Source organism: Polyodon spathula, chromosome 8 (genome assembly GCF_017654505.1).
Source record: "Polyodon spathula isolate WHYD16114869_AA chromosome 8, ASM1765450v1, whole genome shotgun sequence".
Lineage (NCBI taxonomy): Eukaryota > Metazoa > Chordata > Actinopteri > Acipenseriformes > Polyodontidae > Polyodon > Polyodon spathula.
In genome coordinates this window covers 37,840,636-37,854,373 of record NC_054541.1, presented here as the reverse complement: position 1 = coordinate 37,854,373, position 13,738 = coordinate 37,840,636, and the positions used below count along the sequence as shown (strand labels likewise).

The 13,738-nt window shown below is 35.9% G+C and overlaps 1 protein-coding gene across 1 annotated transcript in view; it reads left to right on the top strand.

Annotated features, from left to right (window-relative positions):
* LOC121319906 (staphylococcal nuclease domain-containing protein 1-like) overlaps window positions 1–13,738 on the top strand; it is a 203,609-nt gene that overhangs the window by 36,395 nt on the left and 153,476 nt on the right. The window contains exons 11-14 of the mRNA XM_041257852.1: window positions 174–275; window positions 2,229–2,335; window positions 3,667–3,777; window positions 11,797–11,869. Coding sequence (XP_041113786.1) covers window positions 174–275; window positions 2,229–2,335; window positions 3,667–3,777; window positions 11,797–11,869 — 393 coding nt within the window. The remainder of the gene's footprint in view (window positions 1–173; window positions 276–2,228; window positions 2,336–3,666; window positions 3,778–11,796; window positions 11,870–13,738) is intronic.

Genomic DNA, 13,738 nt, shown 5'->3' with positions numbered 1-13,738 from the left:
CATGGAGATTTATCTTTCTGTTAACTGGGTAAAGACAGTGTGGTAATACACTGTCAGTTGAATTGGTTCTTTCTTTATTACACACAAGGGATAATAACACTGATCTAAGTATATATCCAAGTAATAAGTCAGAACATCTTTGTTTCCTGACCATCTTTTTTCAATTATTTTAGGAAAAGAACAAGGACAAAGACAAGAGATTCCGTCCTCTGTATGACATCCCATACATGTTTGAGGCCAGAGAGTTCTTGAGAAAGAAACTGACTGGTAAAAAGGTAAGTTTTATGTATTTAATTAACATGTTTAGTATCTGCAGTTGACAGGTAGGCAGATTACCTCTATACTTTCTCGTTTAGACTTGGTAAGTATCACTATAATATACTGGTAAGTTAATATTTAAGGTATTGAAAAATACAGCAATAGGGAAATACTTAGACTTGTGTTCCTTTTGCTAAAGTGGAACAAGCCCAGATATCGTTGCATGTAAATTATTTGTCAGTTTGATCTGAATTTTTTGCTGCCCCCATAGTTGTCAGAATATCAGTCATTCTTGTATGCAATCAAAAACAACACTGCAAGTAAAAAAAGACATTGTTTTAAATTAAATTAAATTAAATTTACCCTGTTTGATCCCGTTCCTTTGTACAATATAAGCTGTCAATATGAAAAATGGTAGTAATCTACTTTTTTAGTATTACAGAACTTTAGAACCCCAACAGTGAGAATAGGAATGTCTTTGAACAACAGCTTTGAGTGACACACACTGCATTGGAATTTAAAAAGTTGTGTTCAGCCCTTTTTTTATTGAATGCCTATCTTGCACATCCTGTCACAATGTAATGAGCTTCCAGATCCATGTGATAGGCAGCATCTGTCAAATGTGGCCACCTAATGCAAATGAAATACAAACAATTTCACTTTAATTAAATTTCATGTCTTTATTTTTATTCTCAATTCATAAACCTATTGAGAGACATCATTTCTGATGACTATTGTGTCTGCTCCTGCTGGATTTGATTATCTAAATTAAGTTACCGTCCCAAGTTTAAATTGTGTGTTGCACAGTTGATCAGAATCCGCTTTAAGCAGACAGTCTCGCTAAGAAATTCATTTTTAAAAAAGGGGCGGAGACAAGTTTGTTCCAGTGTTGGTTTGTGGTGAAGACATCCACAAAATATTTAGGTAGTTATTGGTCACTTGCACACAGATCAAGACTTGTGGGTATTATACAGGTTTAAAAGTTAACGTCATCAGTAATGTCATGGCTTCTTCTTTAAAAGGAAAATTATCCTCCTTATTTAATTCTAAAGTGCTAGCTGAAATTGTGAGTCGAGGGTGACATTGAGTGTGTTTGCTGTACAAAGTCATAAACAATCTCTGTGTTGTGGCATTCTTCTTGTGGACATGCCTCCTCTAGGGAGATCTACTGTTAGACTGATTTGATTCACACTGACTGCCACTGACCTTGGAAACTCGCCTGTAGAGAAACTCGCTTTCCCAGATTAAGAATAATGTGGGGCTGTGGATTAAAATGCTGAAAATCTTCATTTTAAATTGAGCTTCTGTGTCTTTTTTTTTTTTTTAAATATGTAAAAAGGGCTTTCCAACATTTGAATCAGGTTACTGCTGATATTAAAGAAATACATAAAAAGTGGTGATGCAGCTAAATTACTTGGCTCAATCTGCTTATTATAAATGTATATCCACTTGATCATTACCTAATGGTCTTATACTCTTATTAGTGTGCCATTCTGTTTCTACTTATCCATTTATTATCACCTACTATATCAATTTCATGAACAAAACTAATTTTGGAATATACGCAGATAGGACAGATAGAGATGGACTATGAATTGAAAGTGAAGTTAGAATGAAGATATGTGAAATAAGCCCTAGGAATCAAGACTTTTGCAAGATGTGTTTTTTTTTTTTTTTTTTTTTTTTTTTTTTTTTCCTTTCATATACTTGCAACCAAACCCTTTTCTGCATCACTTGGGATAGTCTTCATACACTGTATTTTACTCCATTTCCTTTCACAAAATTGAATAGGCATAGTTGCAGTGTGTTACTGAAATGTTTAAATGAAACCAGTTTACAGTAATCAACTGTGCTTGTTTAAAAACTATCGCAGAAAATATTACCAAAAACATGTTGATTTAGTGATTTGTGTTTTTCAATCTGTTGCTGTGTTTTTCCTTTTTTTAAATGTATTTATTTTTTTGTTCTAGGTCAATGTCACAGTGGATTACATCAGAGCAGCAACCACTGTCACTGATGCAGGTACCACACCTTCATTTCCAGAGCGCACATGTTCGACAGTCACCATTGGTGGAATGTAAGTTTTTTTGTGTTTTTTTTTAATTTATTTATTTATTTAAATTGTATTTGTTTATGTATTTAACTAAACTAACTAATCAGTTGGTTGTACTGTATTCTGCAAAAAAGGTGGAGTGAAACTAACTTGTATAAAAGATAAACAAAAGAGAGTTCCAGTACCTTGATAATTTGTTCTGTTATGACCTTGAGGGTTGTTTCAAATTTGTTTTGCATATTGCTGAACCCACTCAGAACGAAAGTTATGTCCAGTCTTACAGGGAAGTTTTTCAACCCAAGGGAATTATTTTTATTTTTTTCTCCATCCTGTCTGAAAACTCAAGTCAGTGTTTGTGGAATATTACCTTAAACACAGTCAACAGTCACTGTCTGTTTTTGCTCATGCAACCCTATATTAATCCTTTGAGTAGTACGAACTTACTGGTACGTCATTGAAATAATTATCCCCAGTGAGTACGAACGTACCGGTACGTTTTGGAAATTTTGAGCTTTGAACTTGAATTAACGACTCTACAAAACTCCTGATGTGATATTGTTACGCTAGTGGTCTCTTGCGCCATCTGCTAGATATTTACGGAATTACACACAACAAACCCAGTCACAAAACGTCAACAATGTCTGGAAAAAGGTGAAAAATGCTCAGTGGGAAAGAAGTACAAGAAATTATATTGAATTCCAATTGAAATTCTTCTACTGAATATTCAACATCAAGTTACAAGCATCCAGCGAAGACTTAGTTTTGTCGATTGTGCAACAAAGTCTCTCAAGTGTACAAAAAGTTATTGTTCCACTTGCTTGACATGGCCGTGTTGATCGCCTTCATCCTCCACAAAACTACATCTTAAACGATCCCTTTCAGCAAGATCAGGCACTGTCTCATCTCGCAGCTTATAGAAAATATCACAAGACAGAAGTCATCCAGCCTACGTGACAAGGATCACTGACCTACATTTTCCTCAATGCCTTCTCCCTCACCACGTGTTTATTCGGATATGATGTATACCTTTCTCTCTCAGGTTTTTTTTTTTCGGGACGGTAAGAAATAGTTGTTTACATATTTTCATTGTGTAATAAATTGCTAATAGGCCTATGAACAAATGTATCGATGTGAGGAGTGTAAATATGAAAAATTAAAAAAAGAAAAAAAAACTCACTCCAGTGAGCCTATAAAAAAATTCAACACTTGAGTGGCTTGACCCCACACCCCACAGACACTTACAAATTTACTTCATGCTCTGAATATGTAATCCATTCAGTTAAGTACATTTACCTGTATCAAAGTTTAAAAAAACAGTTTGTGCATTTCCTTATCTATTTATTATTTAATTCCAGTAACATCGCAGAAGCACTTGTCAGTAAAGGGCTGGCCACAGTGATACGGTACAGGCAAGATGATGATCAGAGGTCATCCCACTATGATGAACTGCTTGCTGCTGAAGCCAGGTAAGAATCTTAAATGGTTGTGGAACATAACAAACTACATTTTCTCTGACATGCTGGGCTGAAAAATAGGATCCATCAATTTCTGTACAGTTAGTGAACAGATTTATATTGCATCAAAGATCTAAACCAGTCTTAGTTACATTTTCAGCTGGAAGTAGACATCACGTTGTAACTTTGGGGTTACCACCATCCTAAGATGACATTTTAATAATTCAAACAAAACTAAATGTATACTGTAAATCCCTCGTATATGTTCTTCCAAATAGAATATTACTGTAATAATGGGATAGAAAAGCTTGTTTTGTAGGGAATACAAGAATTGGACAAGACTAAAATCTTTACAAGATATGGTTTTAATGAAGTTTTGTGTGTATCTATGTAGGCCGTGCAGACTTTTGTCCTGTTTAGTTACAGTATTTGTATTAAACATGTTGGTCCTTATTTATCAAGCTGTTGTGTGAGGGGGAACACAATAGTATATGTAATAACAAGGGCTGTCACTCGATTAAAATTTGATTGGTTAATCTAGGGGCATTAGTTGATTAATCAGTAGATTAAGCTGTCCACATTTTTAATAAAGGTAATGATCTTATAGCGGCTGTCCTACATAGCAATACTTTGAAATCAACAGAATTTTTAAAAATAAAAAGCCCAGTGGGAATTTAGCCTTTTTAAAAGCCTTTATTATTTTCACAGAATAACCGTTCTTTCGAGCCATTACAGCTACGTACTTGGCTTCATGTACTTCCACTTTTTTATTGCATCTAGCAAAACCCGAGACACCGAAAGAGACTGTCATTATGAATCTTGTATCCGAGAATACTGTGGCATTGACAAGTGATTTGCTTAACATGCTGCTGTAGTCAGAAATTAGAGAAAGTGATTCCATATTTGCCTCCTATTCGTCGTACCCTCTGAAAGCCAGACCTTGCTTGCTCATTATGACGTATTGTATCCCTATGGCTCTGTTTAGCCATTTTAACAAATCCTGGGTTGTCTAAAAGTTGTGTGTTACAGTGGCTCGCGAGTGACTTTAGGAACACTCATGTTTTGTGCTGACTTTGTTAGATATCCTTAGATTGCTGTAGCCAGTGCTGCATCCAGTAGTATTATGTTTAGTTGGAAGCTAACGGTAAGCCACAGATACCTTTTTAAGTAAAATTTTGGAAATAGCGAGCATATCCCTTCCCTTCCTGTGTCGGTTCAGGTATTTGTGGTGTATATACCTCCCTTTTTATTATTTTTAAAAATCTCAATTTTTTTTTTCCTGAGAATGTTCTTCATGAAATTTGCTTCATAACCAAATAGATTGCAGTGCCTCCATTGTCTGACATTATTTGTAAAAAATACATTGAAATATTACTTGGATGTTCTCAATATAATTCTCTAACGCTCTAGTAAGCAATATCATGCAAAATTCAGCCATTGTTACACCGCTTAAGGCCCACCACTGCTTACTCATGATTGGACAGCTGCAAAACCAGGGCAGATCTTTGACTCTCACATTGTAGTGATGTGCAATTTGTGAACGATGCATTATATCGAGTCCGTCTGATTTGTTGTAACAAGGAAACTGCTTGTCTCAACTCTGAGTTATGAAACTGAACCATATGTGCTATGTTGTCGTGTGCAGAGGGTGAACGGTTTTGCTTCAGATAATTTGTATGTTTACCAGATAGTTCATATTGCAGTAAATCTAAGTATATTAGACTCCTTACTGTAAAGCCCATAACAATGGTGAGATTGTTTCAAATCGCAAACAGTTTTGGGTTTTTTGGGTTTTTTTTTGTTGTTTGTTAGATTTAATGCAGAAGTAATATTGATTTGTATTTTGTGTTGTATTTATAAAAAATGAATTCAAACTCTGTCGTGTGACTACTGTGATTGTTACGTTTTTCCATTCTGGTGGTGACCTGAAATTTTAAACTTGTGATCAGGGAATCAAACGAATCCTTTTGAATCGACTCACCAAACTGAATTGAGTCGGTGAAAAGAATCAAACTGCCCACCACAAAACTTACTCAAGACCATCCGCTGAGACAAAGAATACCTTCAAATGTTTCTCGCCTCCGCTCACTTATGATTGGACTGCCGTGGAGAAAATGCAGATCTTCTATTGGTTGGTTTTATTACAACAATTAAACAGTCCAATTTTAATTGTTAGTAGTAACACTAGTTAATTCAGAGTCTTTTAAATGCAATTTTAATTATCCTGGCAACTTGTGTGAGCACGTGTGTGTAATTAATCCAGTGCATTTTGTAATTTTTTTTAGAAATTGCTTGTCTTTCGATGCTGCAAACTACTACTAGTTTTAGTCTGCAATGGAAATAAGACCCATTGCATAGCACTACTGTGAGTTGATCAAGACACACCTAAGCTTGTTACCTATACACTGGGGCTAATCAAGCTTGTAGAAAAAGCTCTGTTTTGCCCTTTCCAGGTTTATTTCCATCCCTGTCAGTATATAATTAACCATTTTGGGCAGAGTACCCCACTACTGTTACTGTATATAGACTACAATGATCATTACATAACCCTAAAAGTACTTGAGAGCAATTGCTGTTTTCAGTTGCGTGTTATTGTTGCTAAATAGTCTGGTGGCTGGATGTTGGTGCACAAGTACTGTATGACTCCAAATATAGTTGATTCCACTTAACATTTAATAAGCAGTAACCCATTTTAACATAACAGTTCAGTTGAAGACTCCTTTTAATGTCCTTTAGAAACCCTGACTTACATACCATCCTAGTTTTAGATTTTTTTTTTTTTTTTTTTTTTTTTAGCCAGCGTTTATATATAACATATTACTTATTCCACTAATTTTATTTTCATCATAAACTGATGTAACACTCAAGTACTAATGAGAAATCAAATTGTCAAAGAGGAAGTGATCAGAAACCCAGTTCCTATTTATGTGGGTTTATTTTGAGTACTCGGTTAGTGTTGTGGTTGCAGAGGTGTGAATTACCAGCTCACAACAGTTAGTGATTTATTCTGCTACTATGGAATAAATATGCAAACAATATTTAACAGTATGAAAGAATGCCATATATTTGAGAGTTCCTGTATGTTTTTTTTTTTTATTGTGATCCATACAATAGCCTTCCAGGAAATTAGTACCAAGGTTCTAAGGCTAGCCCAATATGTAAATGTCAAAAATGAACAATACTAAGCAAAGAATAATACTGAATCTGAATTAGCTCTTCTTTCCATTCTTGAACGGCAATTTCCTTTTTTCAAAATGACCAATTCCGTTTTTACCAGTTTATTAAGAATTAACAATGTAATTTCAACATAAAATGTTTACATAAAATCTATTTTTTTAAATCATTTTTTTTTAAGTCCCTGATATACTGTAGTTTTTCAGGAAATTTTTTTCTTAAAACAGCCCACTAGTAACAATGTACTGTTGGTGAGTCAACAGATATAAAGGTGTTTTTTTGTAAAAACAAAACAAAAAAAAAAAAAAAAACATTGTAAACCATTATTGCTGGCATTGCAATATACAGACTAGTCAAACAAGGGGCATTATTACAAGTATGTACAATTTTCATAATTACAAATTAGTGTTCAGGACACTTCTCTCCCATTTGTAGTTTCATCTGCAACAATGCAGACTGGTTTATGCTGTACTTGCTGTAAAACTGCTTGCATGTCTTTCTCGTATACACTGGACAGATGCTTTAGAGCAGGGCTCTTCAACTAGTTTTTTTTTTTTTTTTTTTAAGTTTAAGGGGGCCAGATTGGGGGAGGGGAGGGGAGGAGTTAGGAGTAGGCACGCCAGAGTATTTTACTCTGTACATTTAATCAATTTTATATAACTTTAATGTTCATATGTTGAACAAGACTTACACATTTTACAATATCAATAGTACTTTAGTAATTGAACAGTGTGAGGATTTAACGGAGTATCATTACATATATTTTAAAATGTATGTGACATATTAATAGTATAACTTAAGACGAGATCAGCGCTTCCACTTTTGAGCTTCTAACTACTGTGCTGTCTGGATATGCATTTCCAAAAGCTCTTGTTTGGTTTCAGAATGCCTGTGAAAGGGTATGGGTATTCACTGACACGGGAGACGTAAGAGTATTTGGAAGCACTGCACAGGTGTCCGGTTTTATTTTCTTGGTGCACTGCTTTATTTTAGCCTACAGAGGGCGCTGCTGTCCGTGGCCTGGATACTGCCAACAGTAAACAGGACCATGGGTTTACCAATCCAGGTACAGGGTTGAGTGCACATGCAAGTGCTGAAATAATGAAAACAAAAGGGGAAAGAGAAAGGGAAAACAAAACACAGTAATAAAACTACAAAACAAAAATGCTGCCCTCGTCAGGGTCACCCCAACCGTCGTTATCCTCACGGCCCGGGTCTCCTACACTATTGTATTCCCTCCACCTACACATGTTAGGGGTCTGCCCAGGAATTCCCCGGTCTCCACACTCTCTCTCTTTTTAACCTGTTAATGCTTCTCAGGTTCATTTATTTGTTTTTGTTTCGGCGGCAGTGCTTGGTCCGGCAGCCCAGCGTCCGCCAGCTGGCTTGTTTTGTCTTAAAGGGGGCAGCCCGAGGGAACACAGAGCGTTATCTTTATAGTGCCAGCAATCCCCCCCCCACCTATCAGCTAATCGGATGGAGAGCCACACACCCTCTCTCCCACCTCTCTGTCACTGCCATGACTGACAGGTGAATATTGTAAGGCTGCTGCCCTCTTCCTGCAGCACTATGAATGTGCCTGAAGAATCCATGCAGATCTCCCCTGTTACAATGCCTTTTCATATTGTATTCCTTTACTGACACACATTCATTGCACAGTAAACACACTGGCTTTGTGTTTGGTACTGTTGGTAAAAGAAATATGTATTTATTGGTCCAGTCATTGTTGAATCTGCAATTTTAACCATTGTCTGTTACTACAGTAGCTAGAGTAGAGAGCCATGTTATATCAACACGAGTACAAAACTAAAAATCATTCTGAGTACGTAGTATTATTAAGGACTTGGTGATAAATTAGGAATAATAAGTTATAAAACAAAAGGTTTCACCTCAACCAACGTGCCCTTTCCATGTGTGGAGCGGGTGACTGTGTAACAGATTTGCCATTTAATAACTAAATATTTGAGTACATAAATTCAATTACGTTTTTTTAATCTAGGGGGGGGGGGGGGGGGGGGGGGGTTGACTCTTTTTGAAGGTACTTTTGTATATACAACTCCAAAATTATTCCACAGAATAGAACTCACAAAAGCAGCTAGTTGCTTTTTTAAACCACTCTACTCGCACAACAAACAGGCAGCGCTGCAGCAGACACACAGTCCATCAGTGTAATGCCCACAAAACCACCTGTCATCTAGTTATCCAATGATCCAAATAAACATACAAAAATGTTTTATACAAGTGCGTTCACTGGGCTTCTGGGTAGTGTAGTTTTCAAACCATTTTTTTATAGGAGAATAATAGTGGTAAACTGCGTTGTTGATTTTTTTTTTTTCTTAAAGGTGCCGTTGCAAAGCAGAATTGTTCCCAGTGCCTAATGCTGTGATTCTGTATGTTATTCCGTGATCGTGGAAAATCAGTAGCCCTACAGAATAGTTTTTGGGGATTGATTGTGACACCTTGTGGTGTCAGTCCAAAATTGCATTCAATGCTTATTTTGGAAGCCTTGACTTTTCATTGGTTTATGAACTTGTCAAAAGTGAACATGGAAATTGTATAACAAGTGATTTTATATTAATGTATGAAAGATGTGCCTAAACTTTCTGGAAGTCAAATACTGATATGACAGAGTTACCCTAGAAACTTGACACATTGCAGAGCTAAAATTTAAAGGCCTATTTAATTTCATTATATACAGTGTGTGGAAATTACTTTATTTCCTGCAGCTTCCCTAGTTTAACTGCTTCTTGTAGCCCAGAAGCAGTTGTACCATTCATAAAATTATTAGCTGGGAGAAATACAATAAAAATCCAAGTTACATCTAAGATTCTTAATTGTGCACACAGCTATATTTTAAGCAGAGTTTGTGTGTGTGTTCGCAAATCAGTCACCGCCGCACCTACTGCTAATCTGTCATAACCATTTAAACTCGTGACTCCGTATTTTCAGTGTTATGGAAACTTCCCAGCACCCTTGGCTTTGACCGTGATGGTCTTCATATTTAAGGTCCAGTGACTTTGTGTTTTTGAATGATAAAGGCCTAATGCTTTGACATATCTCCTTCATACTATGCACAAAGCTGTATTCTGTGACTCGCTCGATCAGGGGTTTTGCGTTTTGTTGGTGCTGCTAAATGTTTTGTGCCAGTGACTTGTAGGGTTAGCCTATATAAATTTTAAATTGTGATCTAAATTTTAGCTGCATAGAGAAGTACACTTTTTTTTTTTTTAGTTATTGCCCTAATGTTTAGTAATTTTTAATTTCTGTTTTTAGTTCAAGTAAAATGAACCCTTTCACTGCTGCATTGTTTCAACGTCTGGTCAGAACAGACAATCTTTTTCTTTTGATTATACCCCAGGGGATGCTTTCAGTTCTTAGTTGAATTCAATGTTGCATATTCAGAACTTAGTGCTACAGCACCCCCCCCCCCCCCAATATATTGAAGGTCCAAAGTGGCCTCATCCCAGACAAATCAAGTCAATCGTACATAATAAATTGGGTGGTAGTGGGAACAAACTTTCCGACCAGTTGTATACATTTCATTTCAGCTAATTGTCTGCCTTTTTTTTTTATTTCTCTAAGTTCCGTTTTTTATATTGATTTTTTCCAACTAATTATGGATTCAGGATTGTGACTAAAACTACATTGAATACGATTACCTTATATTGTATTGATTACTCTTTTCAAAGGTGTATGTATCCACCCACAATTTTATTGACATTTATAACTTCTGGACCCTTGCCTGGGGGTATCTTTGTCAGGAGGGGCTACTGTCCCCTTTTTGAGGTCTTCAACATATTAGAAGTGCATGGTTTAAATCTTTCTGTTCAAACTGTCATCCACTAGTTGTGATGCATTAGAAATATATTGTGCCAACTTTACACTGAATTAAATTAGAAACAATGGGGTGATAGAGATATTAATAGTCTAGAATAATATTAAAACCAAACTGTTCCTCCCCTCAACCCCAGCTTCCCATCTCAATAGATCATTTTTACTGTTTTGCTTTTGACACTTACATAGGTACTCAATTTACTTTTAAATGCATCTTCTATTTATAATTTAAGCAACGGCAGACTTGAAACAAGTCATATCTCCAACTTAACATAGCTTTTAGTTGGCTAAATTACAAAGTTAGACTTAAGATTTAATTCAGTTTAAAATGCTACTGTAAATCGGATTGGAACAGAACTGCTAAACTCTCTGCCAAAATAAAATGTTGTAATTTAAATGCTATAAACGCAGCTCTTCTGGGACATTTAATGGAGCTTACATTCAGACAGTACTCTACAGAGGTTAGTAAATGGCAGTATCCTCTATCTGCAGTTGTAGGAAAATGGGTTACAGTTTGCTTTGTTTCTAAAAGCAGATACTGTATGCAAGCCACCTTATTAATAATTATCGTTTGCCCACATCTTGGTAATGGCTTTAAAAATGCTGTGTACGATTCTTCTGAGTAATCTCTCTATCAAGAGTATTGCCACATACCCTTCTGATGTCATATTACTTTAAGACCCCGGGGCAGTCTAAATTTCACTGTCATTGGACAGGGCAGATTGCTTCATTAATTGGCAAAAATGTAGGACAACCATGCAAGTCATCCGTAGGGTTTAACTACATTTTGTGGAATGGCACTGTATTGATTGTTTTTAGAAATGCATTATAGAAGTGGAAATTGGGAGTGGTCTCCTGTTTAGAAGGTAATACCTGATTCTACAAAATTGAAATACTGACGGCTAGACGCGTCCTTCAACATTGCCTTTCTTAATTAAAGCTTTTTGGAATGTTTTCATGATTAGGCCTGGTTTTTAGTGTGTATTTATTACATATAAATTACAGTAATATTTTTCTTAACAGAGCTATAAAGAATGGAAAAGGCCTGCACAGTAAGAAAGAGGTACCCATTCACCGTGTTGCTGATATATCTGGGGTAAGTAATACTGTATTTATCCACCCTATAATTTAAGTTGTTGGGCCATTTTGTTTAAGTCTCACATATCCTTTGTTTTGTTTACAAATAATTACATTTGATGCCATTCTTCTTTTGATCAAGCCCCTGTGGAAGGTCTACAGCAGAGTTTGGCATGGCTTTACAAAACTATCCATCCTCTGGATTGGAGCATGTAGGACTATACTAGTTCCATGCTACAGCATAGAGAAACATTTACTGTGGTATCATATGGTCAGTCCAGCATTCTTGAATTCCTGCAACGATTTAGATGGTAATAGGATAGTAAATTATTTCAAATGTTATTTGTATGTATTTTCTAACAGATTTTCTTGTATTGCTGTGTGTGTATTTTTAACCTGGAACAATTACAAAAGGAAAACTATGTGCATGAAAATATTGGATTTGATTGAACAGTTGATATTTTTTTTAAACCACTGTTCTGCTGTTATATTAAATTGTAACCATTTCAATTTTAAATCTAAAGCATAGTGCAGCTGTTACCAAATGGTGGTTAAATTTTCCTCCAGTCTAAACCTTGTTGGTGTGGCAGTAGTCCAACCCGAAAAGCAGTTTTAGACAGAGTATTGAATTAACATTTAATAAGCTATATCCACCCACTACAGGCATATCAGGTCTTGGGAAGGGAGGCTCTACTTCTTTTTTGATACATTTTGCTTTTTCATATCCCTCTTGGAGCAGATCAAGCCAGTGGATTTTGATGGGGGGGTGGCCTCTACAGTATCTGTAACCTATTGTTTTCTATACAGTTCTATTGAAAGACTAGATTTTCTTACGGCAGATCATGTCTGTTCAAAATCTGGTCAAGGATTGCTTAATGTAATAACCATTATAAGGCTTAAAATAGAAGCAAGCCTTTTCTGCACCATGAAGTGCTACTATGCAGAAAGAATAGATTTATTATGCAGACCACTCAATTGAGTAATCACATAAGCCTGTAATTTAGTGTGTACGATTAATCAGCATAGCTTACTTCTGCCTCTTCCATCCTTCTGATTTGGTATTGTAGCGGGGCAAGGGAGGCTTGATACGATACAAAAATGACCAAAAAAATTGGTAATATATTAGGCTCTGAAATATGGAGCTACAGTATATTTGGGGGTATTTGGAAAGACATACACAAACTTATTTGGATCAGAGTAAAACACTCCACCTAAGAATTTCCCTTGCATCACAGATTGCAGATTAAAAAGATAAATCCATATTTGGTGGTTTCACCAGGTTTCCTTTGCTGTTTTGGCCCTCCTGAGGGTTGGTGTATGGTGAGTTTAAATCCGGTCTGAGTGGGGCTTTAGAACCAGTATAATTTGTGTGGTAGGTAGGACTTTTTTTTTTTTTTTTTTTTTTACAATGAATAATTTCATGGAAACTGTACAAGTCACCAAAATATATACTGCTATTACAAGATCAATTTTGCACAAGGCTTTGAACAAAATGACCCTTTAAAACAAGCATATCAAAAGGCATATTAAATTCAAGTTATCCTATATCCAATAGCCTTTTCTATTTCAAATTTACATTCTACAGTGCGCCTTTGCTATAAGGCTGTCGATTTAACGCTCCTACAGCATGTCCCCCAAATCATGCAATATTTCTACAGTAAATACAGTACCGGTGTACAAACTAAATTAACTTTAGTCTAAGTTTTGTTTCTGTCTCTCCTTTTGATTCAGTATCTGAACTGAAGAAAAGCTGCGCTACACTTTAACACAGCCATCTTATTCAGCATTTGTTTTATAACTAAATAAAATATTAGGCCTGTTGAGTTTTTTTTCCTAATGTATTTATGCTTTTTGCTGTGAGAGGAGCTGCGGCTTTGCTTTGCTTCTG